This window comes from Mesoplodon bidens, assembly GCF_964165515.1.
Source record: "Mesoplodon bidens genome assembly, chromosome: 16".
Taxonomy (NCBI): Eukaryota; Metazoa; Chordata; class Mammalia; order Artiodactyla; family Ziphiidae; genus Mesoplodon; species Mesoplodon bidens.
In genome coordinates, this window is record NC_138173.1 from 34,052,059 (window position 1) to 34,078,054 (window position 25,996).

At 38.4% G+C, this 25,996-nt stretch overlaps 1 protein-coding gene across 1 annotated transcript in view; it reads left to right on the top strand.

Annotated features, from left to right (window-relative positions):
• The window catches only part of NECAB1 (N-terminal EF-hand calcium binding protein 1), a 280,254-nt gene that overhangs the window by 247,385 nt on the left and 6,873 nt on the right, over positions 1–25,996 (top strand). The window contains exon 10 of the mRNA XM_081258474.1: positions 21,200–21,312. Coding sequence (XP_081114600.1) covers positions 21,200–21,312 — 113 coding nt within the window. The remainder of the gene's footprint in view (positions 1–21,199; positions 21,313–25,996) is intronic.

The window sequence follows — 25,996 nt, forward strand, 5'->3', positions numbered from 1 at the left end:
CTCCAGTCAAGAAAAATGAACATAATTTTTCTAATGTTAGGAGAGATTATTGTCTATTCTTAAATAATGTCTTAATGTAAGTATTCTCTCTCACTAGCTGTGAAGGAGAAAAGTTTCAAAGTATTGTTTATGAAAAGTGACAGACTCTTCCATTCTCTGTCCCTGACAGAAAAAAGACATCCATTTTAAGAGATATATCAACCCATGCAGCATTGACAATTCAATAGTGCATGGAAGTACTTTAGAGAAAAAGAACTGGGCAAGGTAGTTTGATAGTCAATATTATTTAAAAGCAGGAAAGAATATTCTTTAACTAATTTTAACCATATGTAAAAGTAAAAGAATTATGCTCTTTGGGAGCTGGTTTGTTTTTTCATATTTGTCATCAAAAGTTGTATTTTTTACTAGTGGTAGTATATGTATCACTATCAATTCCTATAAAACCTCTATATTCAAAATGACAAAAACTATTTTCCACTGTTATTTCACAGCTAGTACACATAATTGTATGTTACTTTTTGATCATTGATTTTTCCTGGTGACCAAAACCAATTTTAGAGTTCATTGAATGAAGAGGTATTTTTCCTTTTCCATTAGTAAATTCATGAGAACTTTGAAAAATAAAGCCTACATCAGAATGCAAAAAATAAATTTTTATTATATACTTTATTTTTAAAAGTTAATCTTTATTGAGCCTTTGTTATGTGCAAGTGTTGTTTTAAACCCACACATATGTAACTCAGTCTTCACAATAGCCATATGAGGTAGTGCTGTTATTAGCTCCATTTTACAGATGAAGAAATTAAGTTGTAAAAAGGTTTAAATACCACAGCTGAACTCCAGAAGTTCTATTCCAGACCTACAGTACTCACCACGCTGTAATACTCCAACTCTAGTGTTTGGTGCACTTTGGGAAGTAGAGTTGCTTTTGCTAGTGAGGTTGTGAGCTAATGGATGACTTTTTTTCATGAGATTTCCTATCACTAGAGCAGAGCAGATTATCTGGTAGGCTTATTTAATCACACAGCAAAAGTCCTGAACCCTAGTATCTGCCATACTAGTTTTCTGGTACCTGAGCCATTACATAATGATGAGTGTAGCATATAATCTCTTTTTAAGTCCTTTTTTTTCTCAGCCTGGAGTAAGAGAAGTAACATTTATTGAATATCTATCATGGGTAATATCTTTACATACACTATTTCATTCCATTTAACCTTCCTCAAAACTCTGTGATATAAGTACATTTATTCCAATTTTGCATATCAGAAGACTTGAGAAAGATTAAGTAACTTGTTCAAGGCCACAGAGCTAGTAAAATTGAAGCCAATTTACACCTCCTGCTCTAAAAGGAGAAAGAAAAAAGGAAAGAGGGCAAGATGATGGAGGTAGATAAAAGAGCACCTAACAGTGCTCAGGACCACCTCAAACCCTTTTCTGGAATGGATAGTATATAAATAAAATTTACTAAAGGAATTCTAAGAATAGTCAATAGTTAAAAGCAAAAGCACCTTTTATTTTTAACTTGGTCACTAACTATGTGCTGGGCCCTGAGAGGGTGTCTGTAGATAAAGTGGTGAATATTACAGACTAGAAGACAGACTAGAAGGAAATATAGGCAAATATAACTAGGATCTACAATAGAATGTGATGAGGATTATTATAGGAAGGTATAGGTTTTCATAGCTAGGGAACATGACCTAATTTAGGGGTGAGGAAATGCTTCCAGAATGACATAACATTTAAGATGAAATAAAAAAGGATAAGTAGGAGTTTCTAAAAATGATATTCTTATATCTCTTACAACATTGAATTATTCTAACCTTGCACTAAAAGAACAATAGGTGCTACATGGGAATATTAAAATATTCCAGATGATTTATATCAAGCATGTCATAAAGACAGCAACCTTAGGAATTCACTATTTTATTCTTCCTTAATAAAATAGGAAATAAATGCACATCAGGGATAAATGCAGATATAAAGTCCAAGACCTTGGTTTTATGACTCATTGAAAATTTAGGGATAATTTATTGTCTTCTAGCTCTCAAGTACTAAGAAGTGAGTATGAATCACTGAAAGGTTAATATGATTTTTGAAGAGAATTGCTTCAACCAGACCATACATCCTGGATCTGGCCAGGTGTATTGATCCACCTGAATCATTTCTGCCTGGTGCAATTGTGTGCTTTGTGTGGTATTTCTTCTCAAATAACTATTGGGGAAAAATTATCATTTTTAGGTATTTTCTACTTTCAAAAGGGGTTTTTAAAAAGTCAATATGGGGGAGACCTTCAAGATGGCGGAGGAGTAAGAAGACCTCAGACTTCCAAAAGGGCAAGAATATCCCCACGTACCTGGGTAGGGCAAAAGAGAAAAGAAAAAACAGAGACAAAAGAATAGGGATGGGACCTGCACCTCTGGGAGGGTGGTGTAAAGGAGGAAAAATTTCCACACACTAGGAAACCCCTTCACTGGTGGGGACGGGGTGGGCAGGAGGTAAGCTTCAGAGCCACAGGGGAAAGTGCAGCAACAGGGGTGCAGAGGGCGAAGTAGAGAGATTCCCTCACAGAAGATCGGTGACGACAAGCACTCACTAACCTGAGACACTTGTCTGCTCACCTATAGAGCAGGTGGGGGCTGGAAGCTGAGGCTCAGTCTTCGGAGGTCAGATCCCAGGGAGAGGACAGGGGTTGGCTGCATGAACACAGCCTGAAGGGAGCTAGTGAGCCACAGCGAGCCGGGAGGGAGTCTGGAAAAAAGTCTGGATCTGCCTAAGGTGAAAAAGACCATTGTTTCTGGGTGTGCAAGGAGAGGGTATTCCTTCCCTGTCTGCCTACAGAAGGCAGAGCACCGCCTAAACGAGATTCAGAGATGAGCATGAGCCGCAGCTATCAGCTTGGACACCAGAGATGAGCCTGAAACACTAAGGCTGCGGCTGCAGCCACCAAGAATCCTGTATGCAAGCACAGGTCACTATCCATATCCGCCCCACCCCCCCGGAGCCTGTGCAGCCCACCACTGCCAGTGTCCCATGATCCAGGGACAACATCCCCGGGAGAACACACAGCATGCCTCAAGTTGTTGCAATGTCACACTGGCCTCTGCCACCACAGGCTCACCTAACATTCCAATTATAACTATAGTACCACTCCCTCCCCAGCCGGCCAGAGTGAGCCAGAGCCCCCTAATCAGCTGCTGCTTTAACCCCATCCTGTCTGGGTGGGAAGAGATGCCTGAGGGCAACCTACATGCAAAGGTGGTGCCAAAACCAAAGCTGAACCCCAGGAGCTGTGCGAACAAAGAAGATAAAAGGAAATCTCTCCATGAAGCCTCAGGAGCCGCAGATTAAATCCACACAAACAACTTGATGTACCCTGCACCTGTGGAATACATGAATAGACAATAACTCATCCCAAAATTGAGGTGGTGGACTTTCGGAACAACTGTGGACTTGGGGTTTGTTGTCTGTGAATGATTTGTTTCTGATTTTTATGTTTATCTTAGCATAGTTTTTAGCCCTTGTTATCATTTGGTGGATTTCTTTATTTGTTTGATTATCCTCTTTTTTAAATTATCATTACTTTTTTTAACATCTTTACTGGAGTAGAATTGCTTTACAATGGTGTGTTAGTTTCTGCTTTATAATAAAGTGAATCAGTTATACATATACATATGTCCCCATATCTCTTCCCTCTTGCATCTCCCTCCCTCCAACCCTCCCTATCCCACCCCTCTAGGTGGTCACAAAGCACCGAGCTGATCTCCATGTGCTATGTGGCTGCTTCCCTCTAGATATCTATTTGACGTTTGGTACTGTATATATGTCCATGCCACTCTCCCACTTTGTCCCAGCTTACCCTTCCCCCTCACCGTATCCTCAAGTCCATTCTCTAGTAGGTCTGCATCTTTATTCCCATCTTGCCACTACGTTCTTCATGACCTATTTTTTTTAATTCCATATATATGTGTTAGCATATGGCATTTGTTTTTCTCTTTCTGAATTACTCCACTCTGTATGACAGTCTCAAGGTCCATCCACCTCCCTACAAATGACTCAGTTTTGCTCCTTTTTATGGCTGAGTAATATTCCACTGTATATATGTGCCACATCTTCTTTATCCATTCATCTCTTGATGGACATTTTGGTTGCTTCCATGTCTTGCAAATATTTTCTCCCATTCTGAGTGTTCTTTTTGTCTTGTTTATGGTTTCCTTTGCTGTGGAAAAGCTTTTAAGTTCATTGGGTCCCATTTGTTTATTTTTTTTTAATTTCCATTTCTCTAGGAGGTGGGTCAAAAGGGATCTTGCTGTGATTTATGTCATAGAGTGTTCTGCCTGTGTTTTCCTCTAGGAGTTTGATGGTATCTTGCCTTACATTTAGGTCTTTAATCCATTTTGAGTTTATTTTTGTGTATGGTATTAGGGAGTGTTCTAAGTTCATTCTTTTACATGTACCTGTCCAGTTTTCCCAGCGCCACTTATTGAAGAGGCTGTCTTTTCTCCATTGTATACTCTTGCCTCCTGTATCAAAGATAAGGTGAATTTTGTGCATGGGTTTATCTCTGGGCTATCCATCCTGTTCCATAGATCTATTTTTCTGTTTTTGTGCCAGTACCATACTGTCTTGATTACTGTAGCTTTGTAGTATAGTCTGAAGTCAGAGAGCGTGATTCCTCCAGCTCCGTTTTTCTTTCACAAGATTGCTTTGGCTATTTGGGATCTTTTGTGTTTCCATACAAATTGTGAAATTTATTTTCTACTTCTGTGAAAAATGCCAGTGTTATGTTAATAGGGATTGCAATGTAACTGTAGATTGCTTTGGGTAGTAGAGTCATTTTCACAGTGTTGATACTTCCAATCCAAGAACATGGTCTATCTCACCATATATTTTGTATCATCTTTAATTTCTTTCATCAGTGTCTTATAATTTTCTGTATACAGGTCTTTTGTCTCCTAAGGTAGGTATATTCCTAGATATTTTATTCTTTTTGTTGCAATGGTAAATGGGAGTGTTTTCTTAATTTCACTTTCAGATTTTTCATCATTAGTGTATAGGAATGCAAGAGATTTCTGTGCATTAATTTTATATTCTACTACTTTACAAATTCATTGATTAGCTCTAGTAGTTTTCTGGCATCATTTTTACGATTCTCTCTATATAGTATCATGTCATTTGCAAACAGTTACAGCTTTACTTCTACTTTTCCAGTTTGGATTCTTTTACTTCTTTTTCTTCTCTAATTGCTGTGGCTAAAACTTCCAAAACTATGTTGAATAATAGTTGTAAGAGTGGGCAACCTTGTCTTGTCCCTGATCTTAGTGGAAATGGTTTCAATTTTTCACCATTGAGGACAATGTTGGCTGTGGGTTTGTCATACATGGCCTTTGTTATGTTGAGGAAATCTCCCTCTATGCCTACGTTCTGCAGGGTTTTTATCATAAATGGGTGTTGAATTGTGTCAAATCCTTTATCTGCATGTATTGAAATGATCCTACGGGTTTTCCACTTCAATTTGTTAATATGGTGTATCACATTGATTGATTTGCATATATTTAATAATTCTTTGATCCCTGGGATAAACCCCAGTTGATCATAGTATATGTTCCGTTTAATGTGTTGTTGGATTCTGTTTGCTAGTATTTTGTTAAGGATTTTTGCATCCAGCTTCATCAGTGTTAATGGCCTGTAGTTTTCTTTTCTGTGACATCCTTGTCTGGTTTTGGTATCAAGGTGATGGTGGCCTCGTAGAATGAGTTTGGGAGTGCTCCTCCCTCTGCTATATTTTGGAAGAGTTTGAGAAGGATAGCTGTTAGCTCTTCTCTAAATGTTTGATAGAATTCGCCTGTGAAGCCATCTGGTCCTGGGCTTTTGTTTGTTGGAAGATTTTTAATCACAGTGTCAATTTCAGTGCTTGTGATTGGTCTATTCATATTTTCTATTTCTTCCTGATTCAGTCTTGGCAGGTTGTGCATTTCTAAGAATTTGTCCATTTCTTCCAGGTTGTCCATTTTATTGGCATAGAGTTTCTTGTAGTAATCTCTCATGATCTTTTGTATTTCTGCAGTGTCAGTTGTTACTTCTCCTTTTTCATTTCTAATTCTATTGATTTGAGTCTTCTCCCTTTTTTCCTTGATGAGTCTGGCTAATGGTTTATCAATTTTGTTTATCTTCTCAAAGAACCAGCTTTTAGTTTTATTGATCTTTGCTATCATTTTATTCATTTCTTTTTCATTTATTTCTGATCTGATTTTTATGATTTTTTTCCTTCTCCTAACTTTGGGTTTTTTTTTGGTTCTTCTTTCTCTAATTGCTTTAGATGTAAGGTTAGGTTGTTTATTTGAGATGTTTCTTGTTTCTTAAGGTAAGATTGTATTGCTATAAATTTTCCTCTTTGAAGTGCTTTTGCTGCATCCCATAGGTTTTGGGTCATCATGTTTTCATTGTCATTTGTTTCTAGGTACTTTGTGATTTCCTCTTTGATTTCTTCAGTGATGTCTTGGTTATTAAGTAGTGTGTTATTCAGCCTACATATGTTTGTATTTCTTACAGATTTTTTCCTGTAATTGATATCTAGTCTCATAGCATTGTGGTCAGAAAAGATACTTGAAACGATTTCAATTTTCTTAAATTTACCAATGCTTATTTTGTGACCCAAGATATGATCTATCCTGGAGAATGTTCTGTGCACACTTGAGAAGAATGTGTATTCTGTTGTTTTTAGATGGAATGTCCTATAAATATCAATTAGGCCCATCTTGTTTAATGTATCATTTAAAGCTTGTGTTTCCTTATTTATTTTCATTTTGGATGATATGCCCATTGGTGAAAGTGGGGTGTTAAAGTCCCCTACTATGATTGTGTTGCTGTCAATTTCCCCTTTTATGGCTGCTATTATTTGCCTTATGTATTGAGGTGCTCCTATGTTGGCTGCATAACTAGTTCCAATTGTTATATCTTCTTCTTGGATTGTTCCCTTGATCATTATGTAGTGTCCTTCTTTGTCTCTTGTAATACTCTTTGTTTTAAAGTCTACTTTGTCTGATATGAGAATTGCTACTCCAGCTTTCTTTTGATTTCCGTTTGCATGGAATATCATTTTCCATGCCCTCACTTTCAGTCTGTATGTGTCCCTAGGTCTGAAGTGGGTCTCCTCTTGACAACATATATATGGGTCTTGTTTTTGTGTCCATTCAGCCAGTCTATGTCTTTTGGTTGGAGCATTTAATCCATTTAAGGTAATTATCAATATGTATGTTTCTATTACCATTTTCTTAATTGTTTTGGGTTTATTATTGTAGGTCTTTTCCTACTCTTGTTTTTCCTGCCTAGAGAATTTCCTTTAGCATTTGTTCTAAAGCTGATTTGGTGGTGCTGAATTCTCTTAGATTTTGCTTGTCTCGGAAGATTGTTTTTTTCATTTTTTGCGGTACGTGGCCTTCTCACTGCTGTGGCCTCTCCCGCTGTGGAGCTCAGGCTTTATTAGCATGTCTCCAATCGTGCAGGCCCAGCAGCCATGGCCCACAGGCCCAGCCGTTCCACAGCACTTGGGACCCTCTCAGACCAGGGCATGAACCTGTGTCCCCTGCATCAGCAGGCAGACTCTGAACCACTGTGCCACCAGCGAAGCCCCTGTCTGTAAAGGTTTTATGTTCTCCATCAAATTTGAATGAGATCCTTGCTGGTAGAGTAATCTTGGTTGTAGATTTTTCTCTTTCCACTTAAATATATCCTGCTACTCCCTTCTGGGTGCAGAGTTTCTGCTGAAAGATCAGCTGTTAACCTTATGGGGATTCCCTTATGTGTTATTTGTTGTTTATTCCCTTGCTGCTTTTAATATTTTTTCTTTGTATTTAACTTTTGATAATTTGATTAATATGTGTCTTGGCATGTTTCTCCTTGGACTTATCCTGTTGGGGACTCTCTGCACTTCCTGGACTTGGTTAACTATTTCTTTTCCCATATTAGGGTAGTTTTCAACTATAATCTCTTCAAATATTTTCTCAGTCCCTTTCTTTTTCTCTTCTTCTTCTGGGACCCCTATAATTTGAATGTTGGGGCATTTAATATTGTCCCAGAGGTCTCCAAGACTGTCCTCAATTCTTTTCCTTGTTTTTTCTTTATTCTGCTTTGCAGTAGTTATTTCCACTATTTTTTCTTCCATGTCACTTATCCGTTCTTCTGCCTCAGTTATTCTGCTATTGATCCCTTCTAGAGTATTTTTAATTTCATTTATTGTGTTGTTCATCACTGTTTGTTTGCTCTTTAGTTCTTCTAGGTCCTTGTTAAACGTTTCTTGTATTTTTCTCCATTCTATTTCCAAGATTTTGGATCATATTTACTATCATTATTCTGAATTCTGTTTCAGGTACACTGCCTAGTTCCTCTTCATTTGTTAGGTCTGATGGGTTTTTGCCTTACTCCCTCATTTGCTGTCTGTTTCTCTGTCTTCTAATTTTGCTTAACTTACTGAGTTTGGGGTCTCCTTTTCACAGGCTGCAGGTTCATATTTCCCATTGTTTTTGTTGTCTGTCCCCAGTGGCTAAGGTTGCTTCAGTGGGTTGTGTAGGCTTCCTGGTGGAGGGGACTAGTGCCTGTGTTCTGCTGGATGAGGCTGGATCTTTTCTTTCTGGTGGGCAGGTCCACGCCTGGTAGTGTGTTTTGGGGTGTCTGTGGCCTTATTATGATTTTAGGCAGCCTCTGTGCTAATGAATGGGCTTTTTTTTCCTGTCTTGCTAGTTGTTTGGTCTATGATATCCAGCACTCTAGCTTGCTCATCCTTGAGTGGAGCTGGGTCTTGACGTTGAGATGGAGATCTCTGGGAGATTTTCACTGTTTGATATTATGTGGAGCTGGGAGGTCTCTTGTGGAGCAGTTTCCTGAACTTGGCTCTCCCACCTCAGTGGCACAGCCCTGATGCCTGGCTGGAGCAACAAGAGCCTGTCCTCCACATGGCTCAGAATAAATGGGAGGAAAAAAGAAAGAAAGAAAGAAAGAAGAAAGAAAGAAGGAAAGAAAGAAAGAACAAGATTAAAAATAAAATAAAGTAAAATAAAATAATAAAAAATTATTAAAATAAAAAATAATTATTAAGATAAAAAAATTTTAATTAAAAAAAAAAGGACAGACAGAACCCTAGGACAAATGCTAAAAGAAAAGCTATACAGACAAAATCACACACAGAAGCATACACATACACACTCACAAAAAGAGAAAAAGGGAAAAAAAATATATATGGTTGCTCCCAAGGTCCACCTCCTCAATTTGGGATGATTCCTTGTCTATTCAGGTATTCCACAGATGCAGGGTACATCCAGTTTCTTGTGGAGATTTAATCCACTGCTCCTGAGGCTGCTGGGAGAGATTTCCCTTTCTTTTCTGTGTTCACACAGCTCCCCGGTTTCAGCTTTGGATTTGGACCCGCCTCTGCATGTAGGTCACCTGAGGGCATCTGTACTTTGCTCAGAGAGGACAGCGTTAAAGTAGCAGCTGATTCAGGGCCTCTGGTCCGCTCAGGCCAGGGGGAGGGAGAGGTATGGATGCGGGGCAAGCCTGCAGCGGCAGAGACCAGCGTGACATTGCACAAGCCTGAGGCATGACATGCATACTACTGGGGAAGTTGTCCCTGGATCGTGAGACCCTGGCAGTGGCAGGCTGCACAGGCTCCCAGGAGGGGAGGTGTGGATAGTGACCTGTGCTTCCACACAGGCTACTTGGTGGCTGCAGCAGCAGGCTTAGCATCTCATGCCCGTCTCTGGTGTCCACGCTGATAGCCATGGCTTGCGCCTGTCCCTGGAGCTCCTTTAAGCATCGCTCTTAATCCCCTTTCCTCATGCACCAGGAAATAAAGAGGTGAGAAATTGTCTGTTGCCTCTTCGGTACCTCTAGACTTTTCCCCAGACTCCCTCCCAGCTAGCTGTGGTGCACTAGCCCCCTTCAGGCTCTGTTCATGCAGCCAACCCCAGGCATCTCCCTGGGATCTGACTGAATCCCAAGCCCCAGCTCCCAGACCCCAACTGTCCCGGCAGGTGAGCAGACAAGCCTCTCAGGCTGGTGAGTGCAGGTCTGCACTGGCCCTCTGTGCGGGAATCTCTCCACTTTGCCCTCCACACCCCTGTTGTTGTGCTTTCCTCCATGGCTCTGAAGCTTCCCCGCTCCTCCACCCACAGTCTCCACCCATGAAGGGGCTTCCTAGTGTGTGAAAAACTTTCCTCTTTCACAGCTCCCTCAAACTGGTGCAGGTCCCCTCCCTATTCTTTTGTCTTTTTTTTTTTCTTTTTTCTTTTGCCCTACCCAGTTACATGGGGATTTTTTTGCCTTTTGGGAGGTACGAGGTTTTCTGCCAGTGTTCAGTAGGTGTTCTGTAGGAGTTGTTCCATATGTAGATGTATTTCTGATGTATTTATGGGGAGGAAGGTGATCTCTGTGTCTTACTCTTCCGCCATCTTGCAGCTCTCTCTATTATTACTACTTTTAAATTTTGTTATTTTAATAACATTATTTATTTTGTTATCTTAATTTTTTTTCTATTTTTCTTGCATTTTCTTCTGAGCTGTGTGGCTGACAGTGTATTGATGCTCTGGACTGATGTCAGGCCTGAGTTTCTGAGGGGGGAGAGCTGAGTTCAGGACATTGGATCACCAGAGACCTCCTGGCCCCATGTGATATCACTCAGTGAGAGCTCTCCCAGAGATCTCCATCTCAAAGCTAAGCCTCAACTCCACCCAACCACCAACAAGCTCCATTGTTGGACTCCTAATGCCAAACAACTAGCAAGATAGGAAAACAACCCCACCCATTAGCAGAGAGGTAGCCTAAAATCATACTAAGTTCACAGACACCCAAAACACAACACCAGACATGGTCCTGTCACCAGAAATACAAGATGCAGCCCCACCCACCAGAACACAGGCACTAGATCCCTCCACCAGGAACTCTACACAAACCACTGAATCAACCTTACCCACTGGGGGCAGACACCAAAAACAGCTGGAACTACGAACCTGCTGGCTTTGAAAAGGAGACCACAAACACAGTAAGTTAAACAAAATGGGAAGAAAGAGAAATATGCATCAGATGAAGAAGCAAGGTAAAAACCCACCAGACCAAATAAATGAGGGGGAAATAGTCAGTCTACCTGAAAAAGAATTCAGAGTAAGTATAGAGAAGAAGATCCAAAATCTTGGAAATAGAATGGAGAAAATACAGAAAACATTTAACAACGCCCAGAATAACTAAAGAGCAAATAAACAATGATGAACAACAAAGTAAATAAATTAAAAATTCTCTAGAAGGAATCAATAGCACAATAAATAGGCAGGAGAACAGATAAATGACCTGGAGGATAAAATGGTGGAAATAAATACTGCAGAGAAAAATATAGAAAAAAGAATGAAAAGTATTGAGGACAGTCTCAGAGACTTCTGGGACAACATTAAATGCACCAATATTCAAATTATAGGGTTCCCAGAAGAAGAGAAAAAGAAAGGGACTGAGAAAATATTTGAATAGATTATAGTTGACAACTTCCCTAACAAGGGAAACGAAATAGTCAATCAAGTCCTGGAAATGCAGAGAGTCCCCTACAGGATAAATTCAAGGAGAAACACACCAAGACACATCTTAATCAAACTATCAAAAATTAAATTCAAAGAAAAAATATAAAACCAGCAAGGGAAAAGCAACAAATAACATACAAGGGAATCCCCATAAGGTTAACAGCTGATCTTTCAGCAAAAGCTCTGCGAGCCAGAAGAGGGTGGCAAGACATATTTAAAGTGATGAAAGGGAAAAACCTACAACCAATATTACTCTACCAGCAAGGATGTCATTCATAGTCGACAGAGAAATTAAAACCTTTACAGACAAGCAAAAGTTAAAAGAATTCAGCACCACCAAACCATCCTTTCAACAAATGCTAAAGGAACTTCTCTAGACAAGAAACACAAGAGAAGGAAAAGACCTAGAGAAACAAACCCAAAACAATTAAGAATTTGTTAATAGGAACATACATATAGATAATTACCTTAAATGTAAATGGGTTAAATGCTCCAACTGAAAGACATAGACTGGCTGAATGGATACAAAAACAAGACATACATACATATATATATATATATATATATATATATGCTGTCTACAAGAGACCCACTTCAAACCTAGGGGTTCATACAAAGTGAAAGTGGGGGGATGGAAAAAGGTATTCCATGCAATGGAAATCAAAAGAAATCTGGAGTAACAATTCTCATATCAGACAAAATAGACTTTAAAATCAAGACTATTACAGGAGACAAAGAAGGACACTACACAATGATCAAGGGATCATTGCAAGCAGAAGATAAGATAATTGTAAATATTTATGCACCCAAAATAGGAGCACCTCAATACATAAGCAAATGCTAACAGCCATAAAAGGGGAAATTGACAGTAACACAATCATAGTAGGATAATTTAACACCCCACTTTCACCAATGCAGAGACCATCCAAAATGAAAATAAATAAGGAAACACAAGCTTTAAATGAAACATTAAAAAAGATGGAGTTAATTGATATTTATAGGACATTCCATCCAAAAACAACAGAATACACTTTTTTCTCAGGAGCTCATGAAACATTCTTCAGGATAGATCATATCTTGGGTCACAAATCAAGCCTTGGTAAATTTAAGAAAACTGAAATCGTATCAAGTACCTTTTCGGACCACAACGCTATGAGACTAGATATCAATTATATGGGGAAAAAAAAAACTGTAAAAAGTAAGAAAACATGGAGGTTAAACAATATGCTACTAAATAACCAAGAGATCCCTGAAGAAGTCAAAAAGGAAATCAAAAAACATCTAGAAACAAATCACAATGGAAACACAATGACCCAAAACCTATTGGATGCAACAAGAGGAAAGTTTATAGCAATACAATCCTACCTCAAGAAATAAGAAAAATCTCAAATAAAAAAAATAACCTTACACCTAAAGCAATTAGACAAAGAAAAACAGCAACAACAAAAAAAACCCTGAAGTTATCAGAAGTAATCATAAAATCAGATCAGAAATAAATGAAAAAGAAATGAAGAAAACAATAGAAAAGATCAATAAAACTAAAAACTGGTTCTTTGAGAAGAAAAACTAAATTGATAAACCATTAGCTAGACTCATTAAGAAAAAAAGGGAGAAGAATAAAATTAACAAAATTAGAAATGAAAAAGGAGAAGTAACAACTGACACTGCAGAAATACAAAGGATCATGAGAGATTACTACAAGCAACTATATGGAAATAAAATGGACAACCTGGAAGAAATAGACAAATTCTTAGAAAAGCACAACCTTCCGAGACTGAACCAGGAAGAATTAGAAAATATAAACAGACCAATCACAAGCACTGAAATTGAAACTGTGATTTAAAAATCTTCCAAGAAACAAAATCCCAGGACCAGATGGCTTTACAGGCGAATTCTATCAAACATTTAGAGAAGAGCTAACACCTATCCTTCTCAAACTCTTCCAAAATATAGCAAAGGGAGGAACACTCCCAAACTCATTCTACGAGGCCACCATCACCCTGATACCAAAACCCGACAAAGATATCATACAAAACAAACTACAGGTCAATAACACTGACAAACATAGATGCAAAAATCCTCAACAGAATACTAGTAAACAGAATCCAACAGCACACTAAAGGATCATACACCCTGATCAAGTGGCGTTTATCCCAGGAACACAGAGGTTCTTCAATATACACAAATCTATCAATGTGATACACCATATTAACAAATTTAAGAATAAAAACAATATGATAATCTCAATAAATGCAGAAAAACTATCAACAAAATTCAACACCGATTTATGATAAAAACCTTACAGAAAGTGGGCATAGAGAGAACTTACCTCAACATAATGAAGGCCATATATGACAAACCCACAGCCAACATCATTCTCAATGGTGAAAAACTGAAACCATTTCCACTAAGATCAGGAACAAGCCAAGGTAGCCCACTCTCATAGCTATTATTCAACATAGTTTTGGAAGTTTTAGTCACAGCAATCAGAGATGAAAAGAAATAAAAGGAATCCAAATTGGAAAAGAAGAAGTAAAACTGTCACTGAAGATGACATGATACTATACATAGAGAATACTAATGATGCTAGCAGAAAGCTACTAGAGCCAAACAATGAATTTGGTAAAGTAGCAGGATACAAAATTAATGCACCGAAATCTCTTGCATTCCTATACACTAATGATGAAAAATCTGAAAGAGAAATTAAGGAAAGACACCCATTTACCATTGCAACAAAAATAATAAAATACCTAGGAATAAACCTACCTAAGGAGACAGAAGACCTGTATGCAGAAAACTTATAGTTTATAGACACTGATGAAAGAAATTAAACATGATACAAACAGATGGAGAGATATACCATGTTCTTGGGTTGGAGGAATCCACATTGTGAAAGTGACTATACTACCCAAAGCAGTCTACAGATTCAGTGCAATCCCTATCAAACTACCAAGGCATTTTTCAAAGAACTAGAAGAAAATATTTCACAATTTGTATGGAAACACAAAAGACTCCAAGTACCCAAAGCAATCTTGAGAAAAAGAAACGGAGCTGGAGGAATCAGGTTCCCTGACTTCAGACTATACTACAAAGCTACAGTAATCAGACAGTATGGTAGTGGCACAAAAACAGAAATATAGATCAATGGAACATGATAGAAAGCCCAGAGATAAACCCATGCACATATGGTCACCTTATCTTTGATAAATGATGCAAGAATATACAATGGAAAAAGATAGAATCTTCAATAAGTGGTGCTGGGAAAACTGGACAGCTATATGTTAAAGAATGCAATTAGAACACTTCCTAACACCATACACAAAAAAAGAAAACTCAAAATGGGTTAAAAACCTAAATGTAAGGCCAGACACTATAAAACTCATAGAGGAAACATCAGCAGAACACTCTGTGACATAAATCACAGCAACATCCTTTTTGACCCACCTCCTAGAGAAATGGAAATAAAAACAAAAATAAACAAATGGTACCTAATGAAACTTAAAAGCCCAGCAAAGGAAACCATAAACAAGATGAAAAGAAAACCCTCGGAATGGGAGAAGATATTTGTAAATGAAAAGACTGACAAAGGATTGATCTCCAAATATACAATCAGCTCCTGCAGCTCAGTATCAAAAAACAAATAACTCAATTCAAAAATGGGCAGAAGACCTAAATAGACATTTTCCCAAAGAAGACATACAGATTGCCAAGAAACAAATGAAAGGATGCTCAACATCACTAATCATTTGGGAATCTAAATCAAAACTACAGTGAAGGGACTTCCCTGGTGGTGCAGTGGTTGAGTCCGCCTGCCGATGCAGGGGACATGGGTTCGAGCCCCAGTCTGGGAAGATCCCACATGCCACAGAGTGGCTAGGCCCGTGAGCCATGGCCGCTGAGCCTGTGTGTCTGGAGCCTGTGCTCCACAACAGGAGAGGCCACAACAGTGAGAGGCCCGCGTACCGCAAAAAAAAAAAAAAAAAAAAAAAAACAGAAAGAAAAAAAAAGAAAACTACAGTGAGGTATCACCCAACACTGGTCAGAATGGCCATCATCAAAATCTACAAACAATAAATTCTGGAGAGGGTGTGGAGAAAAAGGAACCCTCTCTCACTGTTGGTGGTAATGTAAATTGATACAGCCACTATGGAGTACAGTATGGAGGTTCCTTCAAAAACTAAAAATAGAAGTACCATATGACCCAGCAATTCCACTACTGGGAATATACCCTGAGAGAACCATAATTCAAAGAGAGTCATGTATCAGATTGTTCACTGCAGGACTATTTGCAATAACCAGGACATGGAAGCAACCTAAGTGTTCATTGACAGATGTGGCACATATATACAATGGAATATTACTCAGCCATAAAAAGAAATGAAATTGAATTATTTGAACTGAGGTGGACGGACCTAGAGTCTGTCATACAGAGTGAAGTAAGCCAGAAAGAGAAAAAAAAAATACCATATGCTAACACATATATATGGAATCTGAAAAAAAAAGAAAAGGTTCTGATGCACCCAGGGGCAGGACCTGAATAAACATGTAGACATAGAGGGTGGACCTGAGGACATGGTGAAGGGGAAGGGGAAGCTGGACCAAAGTGAGAGAGTAGCACTGACATATATACACTACCAAATGTAAAATAGATAGCTAGTGGGAAGCAGCTGCATTGCACAGGGAGATGAGAACATTGCTTTGTGACCACCTAGAGGGGTGGTATAGTGATGGTGGAAGGGAGACGCAAGAGGGAAGGGTTATGGGGATATAAGGGTACATATGACTGATTCACTCTGTTATATAGCAGAAACTAACACAACATTGTGTAAAGCAATTATACTCCAGTAAAGATGTTAACAAAAAAAGTCAATATAATTTTAAACAAAGTTTTATCACATTCTGGTGCTTTTCAAAAACTATTAACTTTTCTTGAGCACATTATTTTTGTATATATACACTAGAATCACTTTTCATACAATAGGAGTTTACAAATCTAATATCTTTTTTTTTTGCTTCTGTATCCTCATTAAACCTATGAATAATATTTTGTGAGTAAATTAATTCTGCCATGCACTTTAATGTGTTTTGTGGGCTAATGCCAACTAATATGTCTGAGACTTTCAAAACATAGTCTTGCTTTGCAGTAGCTGTTAAGAGACTCCAACAAGAGCACACAAGGAAGGTTCTGATGTTTCTGAAGAATGCTTGGAACACAATTGTAAATGTAGTAAATAGAGAGAGAATAACATAAAACAAATTGGTTGTGTTTAAAACAGTTCTTTATCTCCAGTTATTTAAAAAGCTGATATTTCTTGAAATAAAAAGATCCAAGTAATCAGAGGTACATGCAACTGTAACGTAACGTCACTGGCAAATACTATTCAGTAAACCTGGATTAACCTTTCATAATTAGCACTTCTCAGCCCAAAAAATCCCTAATATTCCACCCTAATTCCATTGTAACAAAATCCCTATAAGGTAAGTCATAAAAGCAACACTAACCCCTTCCAAAGAAGAGAAACAAAAATGTAGCATTATTTTCTACCATGAAAGAAAGTTCTGGGCTGCCCATTTACATTATAGGATCTCAGATTTCAGTAAGGATTAAAGGCTGTATATTTTAAACAAGAGACATATAGAAATATCATGAAGATATTAGGATCCCTTCCCTACTTCTCCCGTACTCCATATACCACATCTTAACCTGGCCAGCATAGAAAAATTTAAGGATTTTCTTTGGACCTCAGAAAGTCTACCTTAAATTACTCAAGATTCAAAAAGCTCCACTTGTCACAGTAGTCATAAAATGCAGGCAGATTATCTGGGGCTCTTTATAAACTGATTTCTTTGTGTAAATATCTGAGGAAAAGATGGGAAAGAAGTGCCTTGTTTGGATTGCAAAGTAAATTTAATTTTTCCAAATCATATTCACATCCATGTATATAAGTAAATGAACCATTTAGCTATTGCTATATAGCAAACCACCCAAAACTGAATGGCTTAAACCACAATTCTGCATGTAGGCAATTTAGGGAGAGATCATCTTGGTGGTCTCAGCTGGCTCCCTTTTGGCATCTGTAATCAGCTGCATGCCAGCTTTACTGATCTTAGCTGGGCTTTCTCATATGTCTAGGACCTCAGCTAGGATGAATCCACTGACTCAGCTTTGTTCTATGTGATTTTAATCCTCCAGCATAGGTGTTGGCAAAATTACAGCTCACTGCCTGTCTTTATGTATAAGGTTTTACTGGAATAGAGCCATACCCATTTGTTTATTTATTGCTTATGTTTGCTTTCACAATAAAACAGGGGAGTTGAGTAGTTGTGACAGGAACCATATGGCCTTCAAAGCCTAAAACCTTTACTATCTGGCCCTTTACATAAGAAGTTTGCTGACCCCTGCTCTAGCAGGGCTCATTTACATGACAATGTCAGGGATCCAAGCAAAAGAGTGGAAACTCACAAGGTCTCTTGGGGCCTAAATTTGAAACCACCACAGCGTCACTTCTGCCATGTTCTGTTGGCCAAAGCAAGTTAGAAGTCCAGCCCAGATCCAAGAAAAGGGGAAATAGAATCCATGTCTAGATGGAGAAGTAAAAAGTCACATTTCAAAGGGCATGGGTTCAGGGAGTAGTGAAGGACTCTGGTCATATTTACAACTTGCCTCACTAGATCACATAACAATTGCCTTCAGACTGAAAGAATTATGATGGAATAGGTGGATATATTTATAATATTTCATTAGGAAAGCCCATAAGAATCATGTGAGTCACAGTTTGTCAAATACGTGACCTGTAGATTTTTGTCAAAAGGATGTATCCATAATTATTTTGGTAGAGATTATCTTTAACACAAAGTGAGAGAGTGGCATGGACATATATACACTACCAAACGTAAAATAGATAGCTAGTGGGAAGCAGCCGCATAGCACAGGGAGATCAGCTCGATGCTTTGTGACCACCTAGAGGGGTAGGATAGGGAGGGTGGGAGGGAGGGAGACACAAGAGGGAAGAGATATGGGAACATATGTATATCTATAACTGATTCACTTTGTTATAAAGCAGAAACTAACGCACTATTGTAAAGCAATTATACTCCAATAAAGATGTTCCAAAAAAAAAAAAAATACTACGTCCTGGGAGAGTCAGATAGGAGGCTGATTGTTCATTATACAACCTTAGGAGATAGTTATTGACTTTGATTCCTGATCCTGAAGGGAAATAAGATAAAGCTCAATTAAAATTACTGAACTCACTTAGGTGACTAGGTTATGGAAGCAAATAGACCCAAGATGTAGGATGATTCCAATGCAATAAAAGTTTTCCTAGTAAATAGTCCACACAATGATTCAGGGACACAGACTTCTCTCACCTGTGGGCCTGCCAGTCCTAAGGCAGGTCTTCATCTTACCAGCAGAAAAGAAAAAGAGAAGGTGGAGGAGGCTCACATCCTTCCTGAAAGTCTTGGATCAAAAGTAGTACACAGCACTTCTGCTCATATTCTGTTGGTGAGAACTCGTCAGTTGGCTACACCTAACTGCAAGGGATAATGGAATTTGTAAGTCTAACTCTATACCTAGAAAAAAGAAAGAAATGGATTTTGATGAACAGTTTGGAGTGTGTGCCATAGTCTACCTTCTGGTCATCAGATGTTCATTGCATCTTTCTTTTCACATTTATAGAACACATTACCTTCACAAGGGAGACCACCCAAAGTCTCCTCCAGTTACTGCTTCTAGCTCAAAATCCAGGATCCCTGGATGATGTTTAGTCTTCTCTGTAAGGTCAGGATGTAGTCCTTTAAGGTCTGAAACCCCCAACCCCTGCACACACACAGATAAAATATACAATGATAAAACTAGGCCAGGATAAATGCCATAAAACTGCCACTCAGAAAACAGATGAAGAGGAAATACACAACATTCACGGGTTAGTTGCAACAATGAATTCATGCTGGGAAGGTATTTTAATGAAGGAAGTTCCACTATTAGACACCAGATCTCCATTCTGAGATCTGGTTAATGAAGGAAGTTCCACTATTAGACACAGGATCTCCATTCTGAGATCTGGTTAATGAAGGAAGTTCCACTATTAGACACAAGATCTCCATTCTGAGATCTGGTTAATGAAGGAAGTTCCACTATTAGACACAAGATCTCCATTCTAAGAGGAACTCTGTTTTCTGTTCTTCTTTGAGAGTTTCTTCTTGGTCCATTACCATCCATGACCACATCTGAGTCAGCCCATTGTGGAACATTACCTTTCTTGGGGGTTATGCAGTATTCACAGTCTGCTTCCTGCTCATATGAGTTTGGGGGCCCAAATATTATTTTAAGCCTTAAATAGTCAAAGGATTTTAACACAAGGATCAAAGTTTATTTGGCAATACAGTTGGTCAAAATTTTAGTAGAATTCTGATCAATTTACATACAATAAGTCTCATGGGCCATACCTAAAATTACTTCTTAGACACAATGTTCAAGACTTGTTTATTTCTTTGCTAAAACCTATAAAGACAAGAATTCTATCTTAATCCATCACTGTATATTAGAATCCAACATTTACTAATTCCCTGTAGGAACACAAAGTAGGAACATTTGTTCAATATAAAAAGTGCCTAACATAATACCTACAATATAATTAGTGTTCATCCAATGGTAGCTGTTAACATTAAGAGAGAAGCTCATTGGAATAGGAGATAGCAAACCAGGGGTTTAATTCTAGCTCTATTGCTACATAGATCATGCAAGTTAGTTTCCTCACATTCTAAATCTTTCTCATATTATTGTTGTTGCTTTGCATTTTTATAATTCACCTCCAATCCTTGTTTTTTTTTTTTTTGCACTTTTATGATTCACTACCAACAATTGATGAGGAAAGGACTAATCTTAAGATCAAATACCATGAGAAGCCCATAGGCAGATCTTTAGGAAAGTATTCAAACTACAGGTGCTATAATGGTAATAGTATTTGTAACAAGAATCAGTTGTCATCCAACCCAGCATGATCCAATAAACACAGGCTTCATCTAATGCCATGAGATTTGAGTGGGGCCTATATATGTGGTTAATTGTTTGAGAACCCTGTGATGGTTTATGTAGCTTTGGAAATGCTTCAGTGAACACTTATTTTTTTGAAATTTGGCTGTTTTTAATGAAATTCATAATATGTCTAATATCACAAAATAGCCAAGAAGCTGGAGCTGTGCACTGTGTACAATAAAACTTCTCTTTAAAATTTGGTAAGTGATTTTAGGTCAGTGATCCCAACCCTGGCTGCACATTAAAGTCATTTGGAGAGGTTTTTTATAAATACCAGTGCCTGGACCCCACTCCAGAGATTCTAATATAAATGCAGTTTTAAAACCTCCCCAGTGATTCTGACGGAGAACCACTGCTTTTAAAAGGGAAATATGTCAGCACGAAGGACACCTTTTTTAGTGCCTGTTACTAGAGGCAAGAAAATATCCTGCCTATACTACAGCTTTTATACAGTGTTATTACTTGGACTAGTCATGGCCTTTTTAGTCATTTTTAGATGAAAAATTGTTTGTTTTGTGAGGAGGGATGGGATGAGCAGTAGGGGGTTGGCTTAGGGAGGCTCCATAATTAGTCAATACAGTAACACTTGCCCCTTCCTCTGCAGCACATCGTGCTTGTGCAGCGTCAGATGTCTGTGATAGAAGAGGACTTGGAAGAATTCCAACTCGCTCTGAAACACTATGTGGAGAGCGCTTCCTCCCAAAGTGGTTGCTTGCGGTAAGTGCTCCTGCGCATGTGTCTTAGATGAGGGTGGGGTCTGGAAGACTGGTATTTGAGAATCTTCATCTAAAGTTATGCTGGTCATTCTAGCCCTCGGGGTGATGCATTTTTCAGAGTTAAGCAGGCTGTTTTCTCTTTTATCCTTGGATTCTGTGTGGATTTGAGCATTAGGAGCACCAAGGGAAGTCAAATAGACTAAAATTCCTCCTTTTGCATCCAGGCAGACTCACACTCTGATTTAAATCATCTCTGGTATATAAGGCCTCAACTCTAGTGCATCTAGCTCTGATTGCTACCTTGAGAGTGCGCCCTATGGCCTAATAACCACCATTTCAGCCATTCATTGTGAAATTGCACCATCTCTGAAGTCTTGATGGCAGGACTTTGTCATTAAAAAAAAAAAAAAAAGTTATTTCCATGGCCACTCCAGCTCAGGCTTCTGTTATTTCAGGCTACTAAAATATACCAACTATACCTCATCTTCAGTTTCTCTACTCCAAGTAGTCCAATAAACAAATACTACAATTATAATTTCCCGGAAACAATTATCTTAGAATTCTCTTACTCAGAAACCTGCAATAACTATCTAATGATATCTAACTAACTATCAAATGCCAGAAGTTTATTCTGACCCTACAATTATACTACCAACAGACCCTAGAAATCCATAGCACTGCTACCATTTGTTCTCCCTCACCTGAACACTATGCCTCAACAGTGCCCAGCTGCATATTGCCTTTCCAGCATAATCTATTGTCTTACCACTGTGCCTTCGATCTGGCCACTCTCCTTCCCAGAACTGTGCACCCAGCTTCAGGTCTCTGCCAGACCATGCTCTACCTTAATTCCAAAGATTAAACTCACCTGCTCCTGGAAAACTGCCACAACCAAATCCACCCATACCTTAGAAGCTTGTTTAAATTGTATTTCACAATACTCTTAGAACATTGGGAAACCTTTTTAGCACATGTGTGCATGCATGTATGTGCACATAGAAACACATACTTTATGTCTCTTTGGTGTTCCTCCCAGTAATTACTAGTTATATTTTATTCACACTCTGGCAGAATACTTCTGCAGCTAAGAAGTCTGGCTCTGGAATTAAATGTGGGCTGTGTTAACTTTGTGGGTTTGGGAAAGAGAAAAACAAATACCGTATGCTAACACATATATATGGAACCTAAAAAAAAAAAAAAAAAGGTTCTGAAGAACGTAGGGGCAGGACAGGAATAAAGACGCAGACATAGAGAATAGACTTGATGACACAGGGAAAGGGAAGGGGAAGTTGGGATGAAGTGGGAGAGTAGCATTGACATATATACACTACCAAATGTAAAATAGATAGCTAGTGGGAAGCAGCATCAGAGCACAGGGAGATCAGCTCGGTGCTTTGTGACCACCAGAGGGATGGGATAGGGAGGGTGGGAGGGAGATGCAAGAGGGAGGGGAAATGGGGATAAATGTATACATATACCTTATTCACTTTGTTATACAGCAGCAACTAACACAACATTGTAAAGCAATTTTACTCCAATGAAGATGTTAAAAAAAAAAGTTACTGAAAAACCCAAGCAGAGCAATTGTGTGACCCATGTATAACACACACACACACACACACACACACACACACACACACACACACATTTTTTGATTACTCTTTTCGCATATTTTGTAATCATGAAGGCTTATTTAATCCCTGTGTTTGGCACGGGTAGGTACCAACTGAATATATGTGATGTACAGAGTGTATTCTCAGAACCATGCTTGACTTCGGAAAGTTGAGAATAGTTTCTGCTTCCAAGGATCTAGGAAACCAGTTGGGAAAATAGGATACTCATTCATGAACAATTAAAACCATGTTCTTGCCCTTAATTTCACAGCTGTTAAGTAGAATAAAATTATTTCTGAAGTCACTCTCAGTTACCAAATTCTAGAATTTGTATGTATTCTAAACTCCATGTCAAGGATATAGAGAATATGAATGTGGAACTGCATTGTAAGAATCAACCCTGGGAGTTGTACTATGGCCAAAGAAACATATTTAAGAATTCATGGTACCTTGTAGCACATTGAACCATTAATTTATCAGCACTTTTATATAGACAAAATAAATGGGTGGCCATAGTGTGGTGGAGAATTGTGGGAACTATCCCTCCTGTGTGCCTTTTACTCCAGTGATTAGGCTCTGTGAGTTAAGGTAGGCCACCTGGGGAACAGAGGAAGCCAAGACGAAGTGTGTCCTGTTCCTGATGAGCCAAGCTACCTTAGGTAAGATGTTTAACCCCAACTGTTCCTGAGCTACATCATTTTTCCCCATTTCACTGACATTTTCCAGCTCCTGGAATGTTCAAGATCTCCTGGGGCTCAGGGCTGAAGTTCTAAGTGACCTTATCCAGAGACAGCTTAGCCAAAGAACTCTTGCTTTAGCCAGTGAGTTTTCAAGTGTCACAGGAAGTATGAATACATTGAGGAGGAAGACTGAGGGTGTTTAAGTTACAGTCACAAAGCAAAAGCTCAGAGTTACATCATGTAATTTTACGTTTGCAAATTGAAAGCTAGTCATTCAAGCCCTAAGCCCTTTTAACAGAAATATTGCTGACTGAAGTTTCTAAAAATTTTATCATTTACCTTTTCTTGCTGTCTCAGTGTCATCACTGCATATGTATTATTACATGTATTGTACAGTCTCAAATATCAATGTCCTTAAATGTCATTGCTGTGTATTGGTCAGTTTTGCCCTTAATTGAAAGCACCCAGTCTGTAGAACAATTTTGATTAGCATTTTCACCCATAGTCCTTTAAGACACAATCTAACTGGTCTTTCAACTCTTCCATCTGGCTCTTGACCAGATGGCCTACAGTCATGAAGAAGGAGGAAGGAACAACACAAACAAGCCATCCTCTCATGTCTGAACCTAAGGACAAAGTTTCCCAGAAGTCCTTGCTTCTCAGCATACTTCCCTTGGCATCTCATTGGCCCAACTCAAGTCACATGGCTATTCCTGGCTACATGGGAGGTTAGAAAACAAATATTTAGCAGAAAGGAGATTGTGATGACTGTCTCAGCCCAGCACTGATTGGCACGTTGGATATATTGCAAAATGAATAATGGCAGGGTTCAGTTAGACAGAGGGGAATAACAGTTGGGGAGGCAACAGACAGTATCTACCATATGATTCCCAGAGTGACTGTGAAGGTAAAATGACTTAATCCATGGGAAATGCTTAGACCAGAGCCTGGAACAGAGCAATACATATTAGCAACCATCATCATTGTTATTAGTATGTATAATAATGTAATAATTGTTATCATCATTATTATTGGCTTGCTGCTCCTCATTGTTTTCAAAGATTTGTCTTTTTCCCTCAGTTTCTTTTCTATTCCTTTTAATTCTGTCATGTTTCTCAACTTTGATACCATTAAGGCATAGCTTTCACTCACCTAAGGAAAGTGCTACTTTGTTTTTTGCTATTGAGCTAACAGCTAACACACACACGCATATACACACATACAATATACCAATTACTGGGCAAAACATTCCACATGTAATGCCTTATTTAGTACTCACAGTACTATTATTACCACCATTTAACAGGTGAGGAAACAGGTTAAGTAATGGGGCCAAGGTGACAAAGCTCTAATACATGGTGGATGAAGGTAAGCCTGTATGGCTATACTTCAAACCACTACATTATCACACTGTGTTATCTTCTTCAGTCCTTCAAAACTTGAGCATCAGGCTAAAATTTTGTGAATTTCTTGTGGCTAGTCTGGAAAATGGCAGGTTCAGATAGCAGGATAAGTGATTTTTATATGTAATAAGTAATACAAATGAATTAGTTTGTAGGAGGCAGTTCATAGTCATGGATTGAAATTTGACCATTACATTGTCAGATTACATTTGGGGATTACAGATCCTTTTTGACTATGATGAGAACTATGGATTCTCTTCCCAGGAAAAAGTAGATATGCACAGTAATTTGCAGCTCATTTCTGGGATTTCAAGGAACCCCCCTCCACCAAAAGCCCATCATCTATAAACTCCTGGGGTTAGAAAATCTCCAGTTTCATTTTCTGTTCAATTCCTTTGATTATGTTATAAACCTTTCCCCGAGAAAATCTGAAATTGAACTAATAACAATACTTGCTACATCATATCTTAACTGAAGCAACCTAGATCAATAGCTCTGTGAAAAACACCAAACTACAAGCCAAATAAGTATTACAATTTCTGTGTAGTTACCACCATCTGCTGGCCACACTTAGGTAAATCCTAAATTTACATTGAGCTTGGCTATTTTACTGGTATGTTCTATGTTCTCTATTAAATCAATATCCTATTCTCCCAATTTCTCCCAATCTCTCAATTTATTGGGATTGAGATATACACACTACTATATATAATAGATAATAAGGACCTACTGTGTAGCACAGGGAAGTCTACTCAATACTCTGAAATGACCTATATGGGAAAAGAATCATAAGAGTGGATATATGTCTATGTATAACTGATTCACTTTGCTGTAAACCCGAAACTAACACAACATTGTAAATCAACTATACTCCAATAAAAATTATTTTAAAAAAATTTAAGAAAAAGTAGTTTATACAAACTACTATGTATAAAATAGATAAGCAACAAGGATGTATTGTATAGCACAGGGAATTATAACCATTAACT